The 23,825-nt window shown below is 36.6% G+C and overlaps 2 protein-coding genes across 2 annotated transcripts; one reads left to right on the top strand and one right to left on the bottom strand.

The window, feature by feature from the left end:
- Window positions 1-225: 225 nt before the first annotated feature.
- Window positions 226-2,435, top strand: LOC127874593 (uncharacterized). Its single transcript, XM_052418982.1, has 2 exons — window positions 226-498; window positions 910-2,435. Exons 1-2 carry the CDS (start codon window positions 297-299, stop codon window positions 2,112-2,114), a joined length of 1,407 nt encoding a protein of 468 aa, XP_052274942.1. The 5' UTR covers window positions 226-296; the 3' UTR covers window positions 2,115-2,435.
- LOC127872305 (uncharacterized) lies at window positions 2,186-5,393 on the bottom strand. Its single transcript, XM_052415633.1, has 3 exons — window positions 5,112-5,393; window positions 4,321-4,688; window positions 2,186-2,196 (listed from the first exon to the last, which is right to left on the bottom strand). The coding sequence occupies exons 1-3, from the start codon at window positions 5,210-5,212 to the stop codon at window positions 2,186-2,188; spliced, it is 480 nt and encodes a 159-aa protein (XP_052271593.1). The 5' UTR covers window positions 5,213-5,393.
- Window positions 5,394-23,825: the final 18,432 nt, after the last annotated feature.

The following is a 23,825-nucleotide window of genomic DNA, read 5'->3' as shown; positions in this document are numbered from 1 at the left end:
AGAGACTCTGGCATTTTCTTTCCTTTCTGATAGAAGTTGAATGAGTGACCGCACTTTTCAAATGCCCATGAACATCAAATGCAATAATCTTGCAGTACCATGCATCTTTCTTTTTTGTGCAAGTTAATAGGATAAGAATGAGCGACTTTAGTGAGTAATGTCCCCTGTTTTCCGATATAGGTGGCGCTCTGGTCGAGTAGGTTCCTCTATGCGGATATGTTCGGATTTTATCATTAAGTTATCGCCATTGTTATTCAGCGAAGCGTTTGACAGCTTGACAATAGAAACATAAAATAATGCCTCAAACCATGTGTTGCGTTCCCTTTTGTTCACGAAAAGGTCGACACAAGTTCCCGAAAGACAAACAACGTCAAGCAGCATGGGTACAAGCTATTCGACGGGTGAAAACAAAGTTCGAAATCTGGACTCCATCCGAATACTCGTACGTGTGTGAAAACCACTTCACCGAAGATGATTACCACACAATAACATATGCAGGTAGGTTGTTTGTTTAATTTATGTTGAAAAACATCACAAATGCAAAAACATATTACGCTTATAATGCTGAATTTGTGTTTTCTCTCCATTAGATAATCGTGGCAAATATATCATTTTAAGTGTATGGACATGGTGAACGTGTACATGTATATACTAAAAGTCTAAATGTATTTGTTTCCAGGCTTATTTTTCATATATTTTCTATCACCAATGACAGTACTGCTACACAATGTTATTTTGTTGATTTATTTAATATGCATTATGTGATATTGACATATTGCTGGTAATAAATTAACACTATATTTTGGTGTAATAAGGCAGACTTTTTTCTGTTTACTCATTCTGTAATCCATTAACAAAATCTGCAGCAAATTCATACATGCATTTGTTTATGGCATACTGTTTTTCCAGGAAATGAAAGACGTAAGCGGGCATTGCGAAAAACAGCTGTCCCTAGTATTTTTTCCTGGACGAACAAGGCGACTATTGCTAAGAGCCAGGAGAGAAAGGAACGTCGTCTAGAAAGAGAAAACCGGAAACGTAAGCTGTTTGAAGATGTAACAAATATGGAACAGTCTGGTGAAAACACAAGCTTTGAACCAGAGTACATTGCCACAAAAATTGACATTGTTACCTCTGATATCGATGTGGGTGCTAGCGAAGAAGTTGTGACACAGCAGGAATGTGTCGAGCAAATAATCTCGATCACAGATGAAAAGGTGACATTTATGGACTCATTTGTACAAACAGAGTGTGAAACGGAAGATGCGGCAATACAAACAACAACTACACTTGCATTTAGCATCAACAAGTTCGAGGATGATGAAGCTGCTGTTCATTTCTACACTGGACTCGAAAATTACATGAAGTTCTTTTTTGTTTTGAACACACTCGGACCAGCAGCATACCATCTTAATTATGTGTATCATTCTATAACAAGTATAAGTGTTGCTGATCAATTTTTTATTACGTTGATTAAATTAAGGCGACACATGACAAACTTTGAACTGTCGCGATTATTTAATGTTTCGGAAAGTGTTGTGTCAAACATTTTCATTACGTGGGTCTTGTTCATGGAAAAACAGTGGAAAGAAATTAACATTTGGCCATCACAAACTTTAGTCCACTATTTTGCTCCAAGCAGCTTCAAGAGACTGTACCCCAAAACACGGGTTATAATTGATGGTACTGAGTGCCCAATTAAAAAGCCGAAGAATCCAACAGCTCAACAAGCCACTTTTTCGACTTACAAGAACCGAAATACAGTTAAGGTTTTGGTTGGCAGTACCCCTGGCGGTCTTATTTCTTATGTGTCTCCAGCCTATGGGGGTGCTACAAGTGATAGGCAAATAGTTGAACGGAGTTCACTGACCAGGCTTTGTTCCAAAAGTGACAGTATAATGGCTGATAAAGGTTTCAATGTGCAGGACATTTTTGCACCACATGATGTGCATATCAATATACCAACCTTTTTTAAGAAGCAAAATAGAATTTCGAATGAAACTGCTATTAAAGATAGAAAAATTTCAAGTAAACGTGTTCATGTAGAAAGAATTATTGGGCTAGGAAAAACATACAAAATTTTAACTGAACCTTTGACTAGCACAGAGACTTAGTTGTCATCAGAGATAATTTTTGTTTGTTTCATGCTATGTAATTTCAGGAATGGCATAGTGTCTACATATGCTCAAAGAATAGCTACAATCAAAGTTTTGTATGCAGCTAAGAGGATTAAAATGTCAAATTTGTATTGTCAATAAACATTCTGCAAAAAATATGTCAGATGTGCGCTCTGGTTATGAGTGTTAAGAAGTACATGTAATGAGAGTAATTAAGCTAATGGACATGTGATTGGAAGACTGTTTTTTTTATAGTTTTCATTTCTTTAGTTTAGGTTGATGTATTACATGTGATTGCTTAATAAAGTTCTTAAATAGTGTTTTGTTAATTTCCCATCTTTTAAAAAGCCAAAATGTATGTGAACTGTCAAGGCTAAGAACAGTTTTGACCTGAAATGATTAACGGTATGTGAGTCGACGCTCCTTTGTAAAGTACCTCAAACAGCACTTTCCCAATCTAGGGAAAATTACATATTTCCCAAATGAAGGGTACATTGTTTGTTTTTAACCCTTTGCTTGCTGGAAAAATTTTCATCTGCTAAAATGTCGTCTGCTGAATTTATAAAATTTGCATTTTTCGATTTTTTTTCAAAGAATACTATCAGAATAGCAAACAGTTTGGATCCTGATGAGACGCCACGTTCTGTGGCGTCTCATATGGATCCAAACTGTTTGCAAAGGCCTTAAAATTTTGGTTGCCGCGCCGTAAGGATTAATGAACTTAAATTAATTAACTTATTGCGCTCTATGGCTAGAACCTTAAAGTAAATATAATATTAACAACTTGGTACAGTTATTTTTAATTTTAAGGTATATGTAAGCAAAAATCAAATACGCTAATTTCCTAATTCGAAGAGTTCACGACGCATTTTTCCCAATTTCAAGGTGTTCACGAGTAGTAATATTAGTCAGTTCATGAGACGGGTTCCACTTTACAAGTATACAATTCTCTCATCATCATAAAATAATAATCCTGACAATATGGTTTTTAGAAGCGAACTGTTGAAAAAACAAATTTTTAAAAACAAATATTTATTTCTAATACAATGCATTGTATAACACATATAATAGTCAAACAAATATTTTAGAACCAAACCAGGAACTACAAGAAACATGGTAACAAAAGTATTTACACATGCAGGGAACTTATTTTAAACATCCTTGTAATACAACTTTTTCAACAATTCAGTCTTAAAATAATTCTCAAAGAAATGTTCAAGTTTTAACAGCATCTGTGAAATGAAGTCCTCATTTTTGTGTACCCTTATGTACTTTATGTCAGTCAATGTATAAACGATCAGGTCACAGTACTTGCGTTCCGAACAAAACAACTGGCCCTGAATCTGATAATAATAAGGATGTTTTGCACTCAATTTGAGTTTACCGTTCACATCCTTAAGATATGGCACTGTCACTGAGGAAATCTCTTTATTTATAGCACTGAATGGGCATTTCACCTCAACTATCAAGTCTTTATTTACAATTCCATCTGGAGATGCCCCTAGAAATGGGTGTGTCCGTGAAACCGTTATGCCACAAGACTTGACTTTAACATTCCTTGCACTCTCATAAATGTGTATCGCAGTTTTTTCATACTTGCATCCATGTCGCATCGCTTCATTTTGCCTCACAACTTGTCCCTGCACTATTGTTGAGGCCAATCCAACTAAACTTGTCTTTTCTGTCGCAGCACAGATTCGGTTTGAGGACTGAATGCGCTTTCCACGCTCCTCATGCCATCGATCAATGGTATTTTGTCCCCTCGTCTGTTCTTCAATACATTCACACTCTTCTGATGTTATTTTGGTAATTTTGTTGAGGTTTAGAAAGTTCTGTTCATGTGACGTACTGAAATAGTCGTGATCATTGCTATAAGCGTACATATTTGCTGGCTCGAAAGTTTGAAAAATTGGAGTTTTTGATATTGTAGCAAAATTCATACATGTGTTGTAGAAATGGTCTTTGTAATTGGCAGCATTTCTAAACTGACTAGGCCTGGGGTCAAAGTCTGCAATATTACAAATCTCAGCTCCACCTATCTTGAGGTCTCGAGCCTTTACCGGGGATCCTGTGTGTTTCTTCGATTTGTGGAAAGACTGAAGCTGTTGGGTACAAGATGATTCCACCTTAACTTCTCCGGATTGAACAAATTTCACACACGCATACAGAACAGTCCTTATATGTTTACAATGTCCGAACGGACCTTCACCAGCACCACATTCACACTGTGCCTCATGCGCAAAGCCATGTTTGGTGAATGTAATGTCAACGACATAATCAATTTTCTTTTTCATTTCTGCCCTACATGAACTTTTTACATAGCACAACTTTTCTGAAGAAAACATCCTAAGGTACAACAAGAACTTGTCACCATACAAAGAAGTCACCACTTGGTCGAACTCAACTCCAAACCGTTCCATATATGCATTCGCCTGCTCACGGTCAAACGGGGCCATCTTCATGTCGGTGTTGACATCTTTGTAGCAACTGGTGGCTGGAATTTGCATTCGAAACTCTGGCATAAGCTCCTCGCAGTTGTTAAAGTTCTGATTGCGATCATATGCTTCAAGTCTGAAAGATCAAATATGAACATACAACAATTTTTCACTTTCAGTAAACATTAAAAAAAACTTGTATAAACAAAAACTTATGCGTCAGAACAAAGAGTAATACATACTCAGCATAGACCCCTACACATTCATAGAGTCCCCTAAATTTAATAAAGAACATGGGTGGGTGCTGTTGTAAAAAGTTTTGTCTTCTAAACAACAACAGAAGTATACATGTACATTTCCCCACCCAACCTTTTAACAGAATTTACATTAACTTGTAAATAAGATATTTAACAATAAACCTTTCAAACAGTGATGTAAATAATAAAAGAATGAATCCTGTATGTATGTTTTTAAAGCCTTTAAACTGATTTGGTTTTTAGAAAAGACCGCGCAGGAATTTTCACGACATGAATCAAATTAAAAAATGGTTTCACATTACCTCTCGATTAATTCCTTTTTTCGTCCAGATAACTTTGCATTTCTCTTTCTTAATTCTGTGCGAAGTTGTCCTAAAGATAAACTGCTAAATTGTGAAGCCATAGTTTAAGACTTATCGTATAAACTATCATAAAATTATTGTAAAAGATTGTGTCTAACTCGGTTAATCGCTTGTCAAAATATGCGGAAGTAAACAATTGGAAAGAACAATAGACCTATTCGACAACAGCGCCACCTTTACGGGCACCTGCTAGACAGGGGAAGATAATCCACTAAAGTTCCCCATTAAGGGTGTCACGGTACTCTGTGGGACAGTATATCGTAATAGTCTCCTCTCAGTACGGTGCATGATATGCCTTCAAGTGCGTATGGTACGGTACAGCATTTTTCATATGCGCCAACGCGCCAAGTAAACTTTAAATGTTTGGATGTTGTTACAATACGCGGCAAGAAAGATTTCATTGGCGCAATCAATAAAATATGTGGCACAGTAATTGGATCAATGTTAACGGAAATTCTCCCAATATCATCTCATATCACATTTTTAAATGACAAATTTTGTAATCATGAATTTAAAATAAAAAACATTTTTTACAAATTAAAAAAATGAATGTATGTAGAGGTCTTTAAAGAAAATTGAAAAAATGATTTAAAATGGTTTGTATGTTGTTTCCATCTGACAATACGTATCCCATTACGTATTGTATCGTACACACTGTACCGCGATACGTATAGTAATGAAGGGGAGCGTATCATGACACCCTTAATAAGAATAGGATTTTTTTTTATAGATGAACAGTGGTTGATAAAGGGTCTAGAAGCCCAAATATTATTAAATGCATGAATTAATACATTTGTAATTAATTTGATCACTTTGGTTGATTACCAATTAATAATATATCAATGAAAAAAACATTAATCATGTTAAAAATAAGTTAAAATCATTAATTTCATTGATTTTTTTTTTCGAGTTATTGACCACATGTTTGCCCAGTTGCAACTGAGAGTAACATTCTTTTGTGACATAGACATTTTGCTTCACTTCATTATAAGAGCTATCACACTGCAGTTTATAAATTAACTAATAAGATAAGCTATTGGGGGACATCACCGACCCCAGTAGACAGATTATCTCCAGAGCCAATTAAATATGCAGGTTTTGTTTTTTTGCTATAATTAGCACATGCTTAACAGTTACATGTATATGTTTCAATTGTACTTTCTCGTGGAAGCTGTCTAAGCCAGCTTTTTACCTTACCTGACCTTTGTAAGACAGACTGTCCAATAAAATTTCCTGCGGCTAGACACAAATAAAGACACTTCATTTATTCCATTGGCTGATTTGAGCGATATATATATATGGTATGTCAATAAAAGATTCTTATTGTGTTTTCAACAATATCATGAAAATATTATTTTTGATTATTTCACCATATTGACGTTGCCAAATGTGTGGGGAATGCTTGCAAAAAAAATAATGATGTTATAATATATTATACATTTTGGGAAGTAATTTAAGTATTTCTTTGCATCAATAGAAAATAACATAAAATAATGACCACTTAAACATTAAAATTATTTAAATCCGAACAAGATGTAGCGCCCCTTCCCTAGCAATTGCTGTGAGGGGTAACAAACACCTGGACATTAAACCCGGTGGGGGGGGGGGGGGAATGTGACCCATTTTTATATTGGAACTCTGATAAAGTAGACCCATTTTGATACAAGATTTTTTTTTAAAGCATATCCATTTGTATACGATACCATTGAGAATGTGGACCAATTTCAATACAAGAAGTTTTATAAACTGGACCCATTTAAATACTAGAATTTGATAAAGTGGACACATTTCATACTTGAATTTTAATTTCTGTCATATCAATACAGTATACTTATTGAATTTGCTATGATATCTTTAACGCTACTGAAATTTACTTTTTGATACCCATTTATATGGTGTGCGGTAAAAATGCCATAGGTAAAAATGCCAGCGGTAAAAGTGCCAGAGGTAAAGTGGTAAAAATGCCATAGGTAAAAATGCCAAAGGTAAAAATGCCAGACGTTATATAGTAAAACAGATTTTTGAGCAATATTTTTTAAGGATATTGAGTATTGTACGGAAACATTTTTTTTTAAATTGAACATGTTGTTAATGGTTGGGAATTTGTGTTTCTTTGATGAATCGGTCATTAAAGAAAACTTGTTAAATTCATTGTAAAAAGATATTGAGTATTGTACTGATACATTTTTTTAATTAAACATGTTGTTTGAAAATAATGTGTCAGTAATACATGTTATTTTATATTGTATTCTAAAGATTCACATGCTTTTTTTAAGAAATGAAAGATTCAAATGTGTCTTATTCATATTGTTTATGTGTCTTAAATGTGTCTTATTTATATGTGACTACGTGCTTATTTTTTGAAGAAATGAAAGATTCATATGTGTCATAATTGTATTTTATCCATGTCTTAAATGTGTCTTATTTAAGACTACAGGCTATACCGCCAGTGCGATGCAATAGATCTTATTTCTTAATCTCCACTTTCACACTTAGCGCTGTCTTTAATAAGGCTACCTCTATTTCAAGGACAGATTACTGAAAACTAAATAAAAAGTACAACGGTGATGTTGATCCATGTTGATGTTGATTCTAGCTAGATCATATTTAAGTAAATTATATTAGTTCGGAATTATACAATTGCGTATGCTATGCTTAGAATATATAGACATTTATTAACATTTATTAACTGTACTGATATCCACATCAAATAATGATTTTACCTGTATTATTTGCCATTGAACGCGTATTTAAAATAATAATGGTAAATAAAACGGATGCTTGCAATAATTGTCATTAACTTTTTCAAATGGTATAAATATAAGACAATGGTAGAGCGTTAACTATTTATTGAAGTTTTTTTAAGGTACACAACAATTTAGCAATAAATGAAATCAGTTATTTTGGCAGTAAATCCAATTTTTCCAGTACAGTAGCCAGGTGCCTGTGTATTGAGCTAATAAGATAGTGATCAACACAGCAGGTTGCTAATACACAGTGTAGACTTCCCCTGACTTTTATTCGAGCACAATAAATCCCAATATTATAAAATTAACAGAACAGAACAGCGAGTTTATTTGCAACATAAGCATATACAGCTTAACATCAAACTACCATAATAATAAATACACAATACACATGCATCAAAATAACACCAAAAATATGTTTATGCATTTTGTACAAATATATGACTTGTGAGAATGTGTGATGTAAGAGAAAGCTCTTTCTGTTTTAACAAAGTTAAGTGAATTTTTAAAATCCGCAATTGATAAAGAAAAAAATACAGTTAGATGTTATGTACAAAATTTTAGTTGTGGGGGGAAAATTTAATCTCTAAAAAATCTTTATATTATCTGCTCTAAGTTTAAATGCTATAATTAGCAAGACGTATCAATACAATTGCCTCATTTAATAATCAATCTATTATGCATTTATATATAAGCAAATTTCTGATTTCAATAGTTTTATGGTTTCCCATATTTATGCCCCCTTCAAAGAAGAGGGGGTAGATTTTTTGTACATGTCGGTCAGTCCGTCTGTCCACCGAATGGTGATGTATATCATTTGATGTATATCAAAGTTATAATGGCAGACACAGCATGGTGCCAGATAAGAGATTAGCCCTCCCCAATTAAATCAACTTTTTATAATAATTTAAACATTTATAATTTGACTTCATTCTCATTCACAATCTTACTTTGTGTAAATTAGTATAAATAATGGTTTGTTTATTTTGTGTAGTTAAAATCATCGAAGAATGTGCTTAATTAAAAAAGTGCTTCAGTTTTATAAGTTAAGGAAAGTTTTAATAAATTGATCATTTAATATATGATTTAATTTATAAATTTAGTTTTGAAACAAGAGTCATTTAATAATTAAGATAAGAATTTTATTAATAATTTAATTTTAATCCATTGATCAAGGAATATTAAATCTAAGAATTTAATTTAAAACAGGTGCTTGTTGATCAATTTATAATATAGGAAGATAATTTAATAAGGTGTCTTAGCTCAGGTAATATTAAATACCACACAATACCTGGAAATAAGACAGCATTTTGTCTTATTACCAGTTATTGTGTGGTGTAAATGGTGGATTGGTTGTTTATTGTCTTTCTGTGTTCATTTGCTTAAATATGACAATGAATTTATAAAAATGAAGCTCATTCTATTACAAGAAAAGGAATTTTGTATAATGGAAGAGTTTTTAAGTTACAATATTCATGTAACACACATAAATCCTATTTTAAAGGGAACTGGCCGTCAACTGCAGTAGTCTGTTGTATCTTATGGAGAAATTGCCATTATTACATTATGCAGTAACAAGTCAACTAAACAGCCTGAATGTTGTTGGGTTAAAATGGTTAAAATGCTGATAGAAAGAAAAAGAATTCACATATGAAACATTATAAATTGCATGCGTATGTGCCTTCTTTATAAATTCCATGAGGCCTTTATATTTTATGCCCCCGGTAGGGTGGCATATAGCAGTTGAACTGTCAGTATGTCAGTCTGTCCGTCCGTCCGAAAAAAAATTAACGTTGGCCATAACTTTTGCAATATTGAAGATAGCAACTTGATATTTGTCATGCATGTGTATCTCATGAATCCGCACATTTTGAGTGGTGGAAGTTCAAGGTCAAGGTCATTCTTCAAGGTCAAAGGTCAAATTGCGGCACAGTAGGGGGCATTGTGTTTCTGATGAACACATCTCTTGTTTTATCTAAATTTAGAATAGCATATAATACATTTCATATTATTTGGTGTTCATCTGATATGCTCATTTGTATTTTCAGTTTGGCCATGCCCAGGAGGGAGTGACTGAGTTATGGGGTGCAGAAGAAGCACAAGCCATCTCGACATGATGAATCATCCCCAACAGCGCTTGAGGATGGTTTCTTGCTGGTTTCTTGCTCGATGAGGATGAATCCATAACTGAGAACTGAGGATGATACTTCTCTCAACACTGCATTGTATGAAGACAAAGCAACTCAGTGTGGTTAGTCATCGTCAACAACAGAACCAGACTCAGCTGACGTTGGAAACTGTCAAGTTGAGATCACTGTGCCTATCAGGGTTGAGTGTTACATACTGAACGAAGTGATCCAAAGCAATTTATTGTCAATACGCACGCTAGAGACCTGGACATTCGCTTTTTACATTCAGATCAAAGCATGGCAAAACATATTTAAGGATGAAAGTATGTGTTAATGAAGCAGGACACACTACTGAATATGTTCATGGTTAGGAAGTAGCCCAGAACCATTTTTTGTGGGAACAAATTTCTAGTGATTATCTTTTTGCCCTTTAGCTCACCTGAGCACAATGTGCTAATGGTGAGCTTTTTTGATCGCCTTTTGGCAGTCGTGGAGTGCGTGTTGTGTGGCGTCAACATTTGCCTTGTAAACAATCTTGAGGCCACATTAATTGTCCAAACTTCATGAAATTTGGTCAGAACATTTTTCCAAATGAAATCTTGGACAAGTTAAAAAATTGTTCCGGTTTATTGTCCGTCATCATGAAACTTGGTCAGAAGATTTGTCAAAATGATATCTTGGGCAAGTTCAAAAATGGTTCCGGTTGGTTCAAAAACATGGGCACCAGGGGGTGGGGCATTTTTCCTTATATGTCTATATATAGCTATAGAAAAACCTGGTATCCGGACAATCTCTCCTACAGACAATCGCTCCTACGCTAAATTTGATAGGGCGGACGGTCGCTCCTACGATGTTTTGACAGGGCGGACAGTCGCTCCTACGATGTTTTGCAAGGGCGGACAGTTGCTCCTACGATGTTTTGACAGGGCAGACAGTCGCTCCTACATTATTTTGCCAACCCGGACAATCGCTCCTACATTATTTTGTCAACCCGGACAGTCGCTCCTACATTATTTTGACTCCACGGCAAAATGTAGTGTACGCCGATCAAAGGCTAACACCTATGATTAACCGACAATTAAAATTGCCAACTTGTGTCGAAAAATGCAAAATAAGCCAGATATTTAAATTTGAAATCGAAAATGTCTGTACATTTGAATTCGCCATTATGTTGCATTTCATGAATTTTGTATTCAATGTATAATTGATTGAAGCGATTGAATAATTTGGAAAGTTCTAGTGATGTCCTTTAAATTTGTGAAACTACGATGATATAAGGTATAAAATACGCATCTTGTGTATCCTTGGCAGGATAGCTCAGTTGGCTAATGCGTTTTTTACTTCGAGTCCTGCTGCGGGCTACTTTTGTTTTCCTTTTTTAAATTTTATTTTTGATTTTTTACTGGAGCTTTTAAAATTTAATGTTTACATTTATCAATATAAAGCATTTAATGACAAACTTCAAAACATGCCAAAATCTGTGAAAAGGCCCCTTTAATGTGGCGCCATTCTGTAATCTTTATGCACGGTTGGCACATCATAGGTGTCAAAGTGGTCATTATCGATTGATACTACCATTGTTGTTATAGCAATTATTGATTTAATGCGGTTTTTATGTTTATTCCATTCGCAAAATGGCACTTATTCCAATAAATGTAATATAGGAAAGAATGTCCCTGATAGGAATAATGTAGGAACCATTGTCCAAAGTGCCCTTATAACTACCTTATATTTACAGAATCGACAAACTGTAACATAGTTTGTCAGTAAGTAAATTAATTAATTAAAATCAAATTGATCGGCTCATGTTAATTAAATTGGCTTTCTGTTAACAGGTTGGCAATTATAATTGTTGGTTAATTATAGGTGTAAGCCTTTGATCAGCGAATAATATGTTTTGCCGTGGAGTCAAAAATAATGTAGGAGCGATTGTCCGGGTTGACAAAATAATGTAGGAGTGATTGTCCGGGTTGGCAAAATAATGTAGGAGCGACTGTCCGCCCTGTCAAAACATCATAGGAGCGACTTTCCGCCCTGGCAAAACATCGTAGGAGCGACTGTCCGCCCTGTCAAAACATCGTAGGAGCGACTGTCTCCCTTGTCAAATTTAGCGTAGGAGCGATTGTCCGTAGGAGCGATTGTCCGGGATTCGAAAAACCTTTTTAACACTCTATAGAGTGTCCCAATGATATCATGAAAAACATGGCCACCAAGGGGCGGGGCTTTTTCCTTACATGACTATGGTAAAAACATGTTAACACTCTCAGTCGCATTTATAGTCCAATCTCCATGATGAAAAATTCTTATGTGATTATGAATTTCCTTCAGCAACATTAATACCCTGCCCCATACGATAATGGCTCTTATGCTTACATGTTTGTTGCCTGCATCACTGCAGAATATTAGCTGTTTTCTCCCGATATGTTATTAATTTTGTAATATCAACAACTTGCTTAATACGTGTAATAAATTGCTTATTTTTTATGCCAGTTGTATTGATATGTGTTTATGAATGATGAAGTTTTGATGAAATATCATTAAATTGTAAAAACTATGTTCATGCATTCTTTTATTGCACAGACTAAAATTAAACCTATCTCGCCAAAACCACTGGATGCGCGAGAGTTTGCCGATATTTAGCGAGCTGCCTATCTCTGTTATCTCTGTTATCTATGTCTCTGATAAAACTAATAACTGCTGTGTTGTTTTTTTCATCCTTTCCATTTGTCTCTCATATGTCTGTCAAATACAGGGCATATTAAGGCTCGATTGGTCATTGTCGGCTCGGGTACTACTTACATGTACCCCGGGTACTCTTAAGTATACTTACATGTACCCAGGGTACGGTAAATATACTAAAACGTACCCGGGAATTTACAGCTTAATCGGTCGTTGTCGGCTATTTTTATGTCCCCCACTATAGTAGTGGGGGACATACTGTTGGTCTGTCTGTTGGTCTGTCTGTTTGCGCCAACTTTAACATTTTGCAATAACTTTTGCTATATTGAAGATAGCAACTTCATATGCTTGTGTATTTCATGAAGCTGCACATTTTGAGTGGTGAAAGGTCAAGGTCATCCTTTAAGGTCAGAGGTCAAATATATGTGGCCAAAATCGCTCATTTTATGAATACTTTTGCATTATTTAAGATAGCAACTTGATATTTAGCATGCATGTGTATCTCATGGAGCTGCACATTTTTAGTGGTGAAAGGTCAAGGTCATCCTTCAAGGTCAGAGGTCAAATATATGAGGCCCAAATCGCTTATTTTATAAATACTTTTGCAATATTGAAGATAGCAATTTGATATTTGGCATGCATGTGTATCTCATGGAGCTGCACATTTTGAGTGGTGAAAGGTCAAGGTCATCCTTCAAGGTCAGAGGTCAAATATATGTGGCCCAAATCGCTCATTTTATGAATACTTTTGCAATATTGAAGATAGCAACTTGATATTTGGCATGCATGTGTATCTCATGGAGCTGCACATTTTGAGTGGTGAAAGGTCAAGGTCATCCTTCACAAGGTCAAGGTCAACCTTCAAGGTCAAACGTCATATAGGGGGACATTGTGTTTCACGAAGATAGCAACTTGATATTTGGCATGCATGTGTATCTCATGGAGCTGCACATTTTGAGTGGTGAAAGGTCAAGGTCATCCTTCACAAGGTCAAGGTCATCCTTCAAGGTCAAACGTCATGTAGGGGGACATTGTGTTTTACAAACACATCTTGTTTTTAATTAAATATATTCACATTTATGTCAATTTTCTGTAAAATGGCCCCTATATTATCGAAACTCATACTCACAAAGCATGTTGAGGCAGTTTTTTTTTAAATAGAAGTTTGTTTAAGATAATCGGTAGCGCGTTTAACGACATAGGATTTTAGGCGGGAATACAACTCGAGTACAGTCTAATATCGACCGGGTACGATTTAGTATATTTACCGTACCCGGGGTACATGTAAGTATACTTAAGAGTACCTGGGGTACACGTAAGTAGTACCGGAGTCGACAATGACCAATGGAGTCCATATTAAGGGATTAATTATGTCATGCCTGGGGTCGGGCAGCTTCCAGTACTTTGTCCAGAGTATTAGTCTTTAACTATATCACCTATTCACATGAAACTTCATATATGCATATATGGATAGATCTCACTGATTAGAAGTTCAGTGCACAAGAACTATAGCTATAGCCCCTTCATTACTTTATTTATCTCACTTTTTTATTGTCCGGGTCATAACGTAATTACAATAAGACCCATTTACATCAAACTTCCAACAAAGGTAGGTTGTGGTGTATAGAAGTGCAGCGTTCAACAATCATAAGTCGAGAACTCTGGCTTGCATATTTCACAATTCTATGCCTTTGTTGGTTTCACATTTTTTCTTGGTTTCCTGTTTTCCTGAAACTACTAGTTCATGATTGAAAATTAAGTTTTTATTACATTTAGAAAGGAAATCATACTGCTAATATGGGTTATATCAAATATTTCAGTTGTGTGTGGTATATTGTATTTTATTCACAATAATGAAAAGTGATATAAGTCCTTGGTGTTATATGTCTGTTTGTTTAGAGGGAAAAAGACAGCACAGGAACTAACGTCTGGGATATCATATCCTTATCAGAAAACAAAACAGTTAATAACTGAAACTGCAAATATAACTAAAATGTATTTAAACATCATCGATTCTATTGGAGAAGTGGTGTGTCCCATAATTGAAACTAGCCAGTACAGTACGGTATGTTTCAAGAAGACTCCCGCATGTCTCTGCTAATAACGCTACCAGTGCACGGTGTTGTTAAAGATAAAAAACAAACAACTGCAATAACAAAACAATGAACCTAACACACTGCCCTATTCAGGCATTTTGTGTAAAAAAAAGACAACTTGTGGAATGTAACCGGTAAACTAAGGTACGACATTGCACCGAAAATGTTTGCAAGCTAAATTTCTAGGTAAAAAACCTCCAAAACTGTTACACGGGAATAAACAGCAAAAGAAATACAATTCCGAATGACAATAATTATGCTTCCAATGTTATTGTCTTTCTGGATTGTATTTATCATCACAGAAATGGATAAAAGCAACGTTTGGATTATCAAAAGGTAAATGTAATATATTTTCGAGATAAGTCACTATATTATTTATACAGTCTTTCAAAATTATGGAACGTTTTAAATTCATCTTTCCAGAAATAGCAATATGTGGGGTTAATCTCTTTCAAAAAGACATTTTATTCAACGTAACGTACCGAGTTATGAAAATATAAAAATTATAAATTGATTTTGAAACCTTAAAAAGAAAACATCAATTATTTAATAAAGTTTGGTGTCTTTTACTCTTTATACAATGGAATATATTGCAATGGGTATAAACTGTTTATTGAAGTCTGATCCCCCCCTCCCTTCTCTGGTCAAACTCCCATTGGAGTTCTTTATAAATTGGAGTTAAACGGGGATCCCCCGTCAAACACCCATTGGGGTTTAATTTAAATGGGGGATTGACGGGGTCCCCCGTGAAAACCCCGTTGGAATTTAATGGATATGGGAGATGGACGGGATCCCCCGTCAAAATCCCACGGGGGAAGAAAATCTACAAACACTTTATTTTCTTATTAAAGTACATATTTCTTACAATTATAACTTAAACATGTGTATTTGTAAACATTGAAACAGAAAACAAAGCATAATATTTAAATTACATTTTTTGTAAAATATAGGTAAAATTCTCCCGTCTGGAAAAAACACCCGTTGGAGAATTGCAATTCTTAACGGGGGAGCCAAAACCCCGTTGGGATCCAACGGGGGATGGCAACTTTATCATCAAATAACTCTACTTTCCAAAAACATTTTAACTCTTTTTTTTTAAATTATATGTATGTACTCAATGCGCCCTTCAAATATGCAAAATTTCATAACAATTGTTCAATAAATAAAAAAAATAAGTTTGCAAATAATCTGGATTTGCAAACTTAATCTGGATACTGTTCAGGATTCCTTGCTGAATATCAACTCCCCTATTAGTGCAGGACTAGGTCTGAAGTCCCGTTTGCAAAATTGGGTTGAGAGATTTTCTCACTTGATGTGAGTTAATTAGTCCCTATACATGATAAATCACCGAGGTGCTTGTCCGTCACACTGCCAGGAGCCTCAAAATACCAAAATCCAATATGGCCGCCGACGGCCATTTTGAAAAAGAAAAAAATATTGCCTTTTGGAGTAAAATCAAATGTTTTACCTCTAAATTATGTTTTTTTTTGGTAAGAACTCGGTAATGAGAGGTCTTGTTAAATATGGAGGGCAATTGATACGGAAAGGTAAAGTACAAGGTCATATGATATTTAAATGACATTGAGTTGACCTTGGACTGTAAAAGCCAGTGTATAAACTTAAATGTAACAAATTTTGACGTAATTAATTCAATTACAATAGTGTTGTGCACGTTTTACGTAATATTGGCAGATTTAGATAATTTACACATGTTGTGAACCAATGACATGTGTTGGCTGGGTAATCACTGAGTCATCCCCAGTCCTAGGGACAGGCTAACGGGCTTACACCTTATTCCATGTGGCATTATAGCAAAAAGCACACAACTCATCAACATGAAATCATTCTCATTTTTATAGGTTTAAAAATACTTAGTTTCACATAGATTACATACAGTTCCAAAGTTAGTCATTTCAAGTCAGGTTTTCACAAGGTGAATTGTCCACTTTACCATGACAAAATGTGATACAAAGCACCCCAGCAGCACGGCACGGACAACGTCGAGTATCACACTTCCCTGTACACTTGCACAATATCAGCAAGCTCCGTGGTAAAGGCTTCGGGCACTTTGTGGTCCTCCCATCCACCATGTGTAACTGGTGCCAGCCGTGTCTCGGGACCATCAGTAATTATAAGCAGTCTACATGCCCTATGTATTAGAAAGGCTCCTCTACGAATGTGTCCTTTGATTACACTGCTTGTAGGAGGTAGGCAATCAAGTCCAGCACTAGCACTAGTATAGTTCTCTAGTCGGAGATGGTCAAATGTTTCCGCAGTTGTCGTCGATTTGGCCCTGCCCAGACGCGTACCAGATACTTTTCTGCTTATGCTACATCCTGCTCTGACAAGGTTTCTGTCTCTCCAAAATTCATTAAAAACTGTACCGGGTCAGAGGTCACAGCTGCATGCTTGGTTCCCATTTTACTCATGCAGTCGTCGCCTGTCAATATGTGAGCCTTTATCATTGTCTTTGCCAGCGGTGTCACAAGCCGAGAAATTGCCTGATGCAACGGAAGCATTTGACGCTTCTCACCAGTACCATACTGCTGCCAGATTTCTTTCATACCGAGTGTCTGGAAATATGGAGTGAAGTGAAGCAATAATGCAAAGCTGTCGGTGTCGTTTGACATCACAACAACTCTTTGACACTGTTTGATACGAGCAGCCCACTCAACATGAGCCACTAACCTGGCATCGGCCTCCTCAATCCAGTTTAACAGTTCAGGAATGTCTTCATTACCAAACTTAATTGCTGGAAGAGCTTCATTGTCCGAGAAAACTGAACTTGCAATGATAGGATTGGCACAGACGTCATTGCACACTATATCCCTTACCAATAGTTGATGATTACGCTTATTTTTCTCGGATGCTCAGAATTTATTAAGTTGTTGTGGGATTGGTGTGTCTCTGCTCATGTCAATAATTGCAATACCTGTTGCTTCGTCTCCGCGCCGCAGCCGTTCACCTTCCTTTAAAGACATTTCAATGTATGAGTCTAGTACAAGATGAATGCACTCTGGCCCCCTCACAAATGCTTGACGCTGAGTTGATGACAGCATTGATTGCACCACCCAGAGTGGAATTTTTTTCAAGAGGCATCTGTCGCATCTTAGACATGAAGTCCACGATGACATGAGTGGGAAGAAGAGATTCCCGACTCCATTTACTGAGGTCCAGTCTAGATTCAATCTCCCCAATAAGTTTTGATTTATTAACATGGGCTGGGAGGTCACCATCAAATAATGGAGATGAAGAAATCAAATCATGAGATAATATCTGCTTGAGGGACATGCCTCGTTCCTTTGCAATGTCCATGCTCCTCTGTGCATCTGCCATATCTTTGGATGACGGGGTTTTCCGTTCCTTAAGAATAGCTTTCGATGTCAATAATGACTGTTTAAGATGGTCAGTGAACTTGGGAAGCTTTCTCTTTGAAATGGTGGAACTGATTTTTTTCGCTTTCTCAACTATTCTCTCCTGCCTGTATGCGCGGTAAACACTTTCACCATTTTCAATTCATTTGAGAAGCCGTACAGCAACCTCTTTGTCAACAGCCAGTTTTGTCAGTAAATTGTGAAGTGGAACGGGAACACTGACCGTCACTATGTATGGGTTCTGACGTTCGAGCACATAGTCCAACAACATTTCTACATTGTGGTTGAACGAGTGACGACGAGTGGCGCTCAGCGAATGCTGAAGATGACATTCTGTGTGATCCATCGGCTTGTTTGTGGTTAGAAGATTGAGGAGGCTGGTGATGGACCCTATCTCATGGAACAAAAGCTCAAATTCTGCTACTGCACCAGCATTGCGTGTCTCTCATACAACATAGTGACCTCCTGGACCCTTCGATACTCTCTGAATAGTCTGCTCAACCTTCATATCACCTGCAACACTGCAAAACCAGCCTGGGCGGTCTCGAACAACCCATTGACCAATAGAAAAGCGCCGATAAAGCTCAGGATGTGTGAACTCCATTACCTTTATTTGTTCTAGGTACCATGAACCGTAACGCAAGTAGTTAATGCAGTCATATTCAGCAAATATTTGCATGGAATCGTCAATGGTAGCTACATGCAGATTCCAGTTTCCTTCTCTGTCAGAGACTACCGCATTTTTGACGATGGACACTAACTGCAACCAAACACCAAAGAATTTGCAAAGCTCAGACTTAGCCTCACATTCCTTCTGAAACTCAAGAAAGTCTTGATGCAACTGTTCCATCTGCCCGTTAATAACCTCAAACTGCTCTGGGCAGCGTTCATTGGCAACAAGCATGTTTTGCAGTTCCTTCATCTGCTCCAGGACTGGGTATGAAGCCTTGCCCTTATGTTTCCAAAAAGCTTGCCACTCCAGTTTATGAATTACGTCCCCCACCATCAGCATACCAGTGAGGGCCCGTACATAATGACTGTCGTTCAACACTGTCTCTATCACACCTGGTCCAAACACCCCACATTCGATCAATGCATCATCTAGGCCAGAGCCTCGCAGAAGTTTGCCCGGACATCTAAGCAGAACACGGGTCCAATGGAAAGGGCCCATACAAAGAAAGAGGTCGCTGAACTTGTTCGTCTCGTGTAGGTAAATGTCTGCTGCACGAGCGAAAACACCCTCATCACATCATATTGCCAGCGATTCCTGATTTAACTGTCTTCGCACACTCTGAAAACAAGTGAGGCAATGTCTGACTGTAGCACGCTCAGTGATGGGTCTTGGTATAACAGGTAGGAAGCCAACACGCATCATCGGCACCACAGCAGAAGAAACAAGCGTATGAACGGCGGCCCAGATATGAGGATTTTCTATTTCTGAACCATTGCGCAGAACACTTATAGTGAATTCACGCTTTGTGGCTACATTCCGGGCAGTTTGTGTATCAAGCAACGTAGCCTGCTTAGTTTTAGGATGCAGCAACATATCTTGTGATAAGGCTGGTCTAACTATTGGCTTGATATGGGGAGGTATCTCTTGACATGGTAGCTTTGTTTTCAGAATTGGATGTGCACGGCTTATTCCTGTATTGGACACTGGGGGTTTGGAAAGAGGCCTATTCACTGTGGCATCTTGAAATATCACTAGGGCAGCATAATGTAAACCTTCGGTACAAGATATTGATGATTTGTCAGCATAGTCCGAGTTGTCCATTCCAGCCATAATGTAGTCCTCCTTGGTGAAAGTACTGAGTATTGGGGTTTCTCCATCTTCTGAGCATTTCACGGCATAGCTAGCAAGAAGACTGCGGGCAGATCTAATGGTTTGATAACTTGAACATGCACCAATTCTGTTGAAAGCAGTGAGAAGGCTCCTGCTGCGATCTCTTTCATAAATTGCGTGGCCAAGCATCATATGCAATGGTGTTCGCGTCAAGCCACTATGACTGATGTACACAAGCATCTGGAATAGGCAGTGTAGCTGTGTACTCTAATGGTCTCTCAACCAGTTTTCTGTTTGTTCTTGTGGAGGAGGATCTGCCTGTGTTGGTAAAGGACAGTGTAATAACTGTTCCTCTGCCTCCTCATGTACCTCATCTTCAAGAGGCTGTAGAAGCTCCTCAATGTCATGCGCACTGCTTTGAAAAAGCTTGTACTTAGGGACCTTAAAAAGAGCTGACAAAAACGTGAGAAGCGGTCCTGGAATTCTTGTTCTTTCCCTTGAAGACTTGAGGTCAGTACTGTCGCAAAAACTTGTAGGCCAAAATCAACGTCCTTGAGAACTTTTCTTAACTGGGTACCAGCTTCCTGCATAATGTCCTGATTCTTAAGTTTGATCACTATGTCATTAGCGCTTATATCAGATGAAAAAATGATGTCAGATTCGTTGACCCTACTATTGGGCGATATTGTGACCGAATGTCCATTGTGACTGATAATCAGCTGCTTCATATCACGGTTAAGGAATGTACTTGTAAGCACTTCATCTTCTTCTAACAACCTTAATGCAAACTCTACAATATCACTCATAGTGCAACATGCACCCTTTGCCAGAAGATTGTCAATATAAGACAGGGTGCGATTGAAGAGTACACGCTTGATGTTGTTAATATCCGGTTTGATATGATCAGTAGATTTAATGTTACGGTCAAATTTACGTAGGTAGCTCTGAAGACAAGTGTTGTGGCAGTATAAGTCTGCAGAGATGACTTACTTTATACATTCCTCGTGGTTGTTGCTCAGACGATCCTCCACTCTTGTGAAAACTTCATCCTGGAAGTATATTGCAGCGTTGACGAATTTCTCAGCACTACCATACTCGCAGATTCTGTTTTTGTCCCGGTTCCTCTTGTGTTCTACATTACCACATATTACACAAATCAAAGTTCTGGGATCTTTCGGACAGCTAGGGGGTGGACATGGTAAAATGCTACGGTGAAGGGATTTTCTGAAACCAACACTTGTAGACGCCCCATTGTCTGTCTCACACTCCATTGGTTCTTCCGATATTTTTTCCTCAATAACCTTCAGCTTGCCGGAATGTGTGTACGACTTATAACACTTATTGGTATTGTGGTAAGAAAACATACCATTTTGATCATCCGTCTTGTCATCCAAACGTTTGATGCGCTTTGTAACAATATCATTCCTTAGTGCAGAAGCTCTCTTTACCCTCGCACGCCCCGTTTCTTCACTGGTAAGAGGTAATTTGTTATCTTCATGGCAGATGATGCATAAACTGGGATGCAGCCCGTCTTCCTCTGCCACCAAGGGGACCAAACTTGTGCTTTTTGGAGAAGATAATTTAGATTCCATAGTAACCAACTGCTGAGTTAGTTAATAGTGTCCACAAATACACTAGCTCTTAAAACCTTGCATAGAGTGATTTGAGTCTCACAAATGTTCTCGTTCGTTATTCATTCTTTTTTATAATAGTATTTTAATTGTTTTTATTTCACACGTGATTAACAATATAATCCAAATAAAACTGTGATTACTATAGCATATAATTATAATTTCTAAGTTCTTTCTGTATTCATTGTCTAAAATCAACTGTTCCTAAATAATGAAATTTGCTAGAAAATCTGATGTCTGTATTGTCTGTATTATTTCAAAAAGAGATACTGCGTTGACATTTTCTCTGATAAACAGAGATTGTAGAAATGTAAACATTTAACACTAGCATCAGAGCAACAAAGCCAATTAATCAAACATGAGAACAAACTAAATAAACCAAAGTTTATCAAAATAACAGCCAGCATGCAGTGGTTAACAGACTCGCATTTCGCATTACCTTGACTTTTCCGCGTTTGTAAATAATATGATCGGATCAATGTCTGCAATCAAAATGCATTAATGAGCATAAACTTAAATGATAATCTATAAAGAAGAATGGTTTTATTGCATATTTTTATAGATTTTATTACAAATACCATATGCAAAAAAACATTTGACAATTTAAAACTGCATAAATAAGCGTTACATTTTAGTAAAATTGGAGCTGTCACTTAAGCAAATCAACGAATCTGAGAATCAAAGGACTTAGCGGCATTAAAGACAAAATGACCTTGTACATGCCGTTTCAAAGTCTTTGACTTTGAAAAGATACATTGACAACATAAATTGATCCTAAACACTATATTTAGTCAGTATATATATTTATTATAAATGTATTTTGTTGTTACGGTTAAAAAAAGTACAAATTGTATTATGTCAATGGCGGCCATCTCTGAATCGATTATAGCAAAAACGTGGCATGATGCCAGACAAGCACCTCGGTTTTTTTGCATGTCTACTAACCCATAAACTCAATTCCACTGAGAAACGCCCTCAACTACATTTTGCAAACGGGTCCACATACCAGGTACAGGACTATATATAGCATGTGATTGAATTACAATTCTAAAGTTTAGCGACTACGGGAGTAACCTGCATCTGAAAAGGTTCTGTTTACCTGTTCCGAAGCATGTAAGATTTGGACACTTGCCAATAAGGAGCAGCCTACTGCAAAACATGAAAGTTAATTCGCAAGCATTGTATGGCTATGCATTGTGAATTGCATTTAACGTTTTAACTCTAAAACATATATCTTATATCGATTAAGCGAGGTAAACAGAAAAACTTCGCCGTGTTTAGCGCAACGATTTAACACTATATACTTTTTACTCGATGAGATAGTAAAGAAGTACACATCCTTGATCCAAGTACATTATTTAATTTAAGTTAACGCCCGCAAACACATTAACAGTGTAAAAACATCGCCAAAATATTGCATTGTAACGCAATAATAATAATTCAAAGTACATGTTTGAAAAGCATAAAAATCGCTTCGTATAATATAATTAAAGGTCTATATGTAGTTTAAATTTTATTTGTTAATCAAGAACATTAATAATTATATCACTAGAAGAAAATAAAACCTTGTTCATCAAAACATTTCCAAAATACGTTTCAAGTAGGGACAACACTATAAGCCAGATTAACCCATTAATGCCAAGTGGACTCTCCCATCCTTCTAAATTGAATCAATTTATTTCCAAAATTAGGGATGTCGATTATATTTATTTCTATATTTATAATATTTCTTACACAAATTCCTTTAAGCAAACAGCGCAGACCCTAATGAGACGCCGCATCATGCGGCGTCTCATCTGGGTCAACGCTGTTTGCCAAGACCTTTGTTCTAGGCGCTAGGCATAAATGGATTAAGGAGAGCGAGCAGCCTAATACATCTGAATACATATGTTGCCTTTACCGCACACATATTTCATAATATTTCAACGGCACATTGTTATTCCAGTTTTATTTGCAATTCGTAAGTACGCCAAAGGATGCAACAAGTCCGCCTTTATTTACAATAAAAACAAAACATTATGTTCAGCAATTGGTCAAGTATGGCACAAACACATATCATATTAGTAATATAAACATGATTGCAATCGCATATGGTTTAGTCTATATGCATCCACAATCAAAATCCGTATTCAAATACAGCTATTATATCTTTAAATTGTTAATAGCTAAACAATATATCTATATCGTGTCATATGATTTGTAGAAAGCTGAGAAA

The sequence above is a fragment of the Dreissena polymorpha genome, chromosome 3 (genome assembly GCF_020536995.1).
Source record: "Dreissena polymorpha isolate Duluth1 chromosome 3, UMN_Dpol_1.0, whole genome shotgun sequence".
NCBI classification, from domain to species: Eukaryota; Metazoa; Mollusca; class Bivalvia; order Myida; family Dreissenidae; genus Dreissena; species Dreissena polymorpha.
The sequence above is the reverse complement of the archived record's forward strand: the minus strand, read 5'-3'. Positions and strand labels throughout refer to the sequence as shown.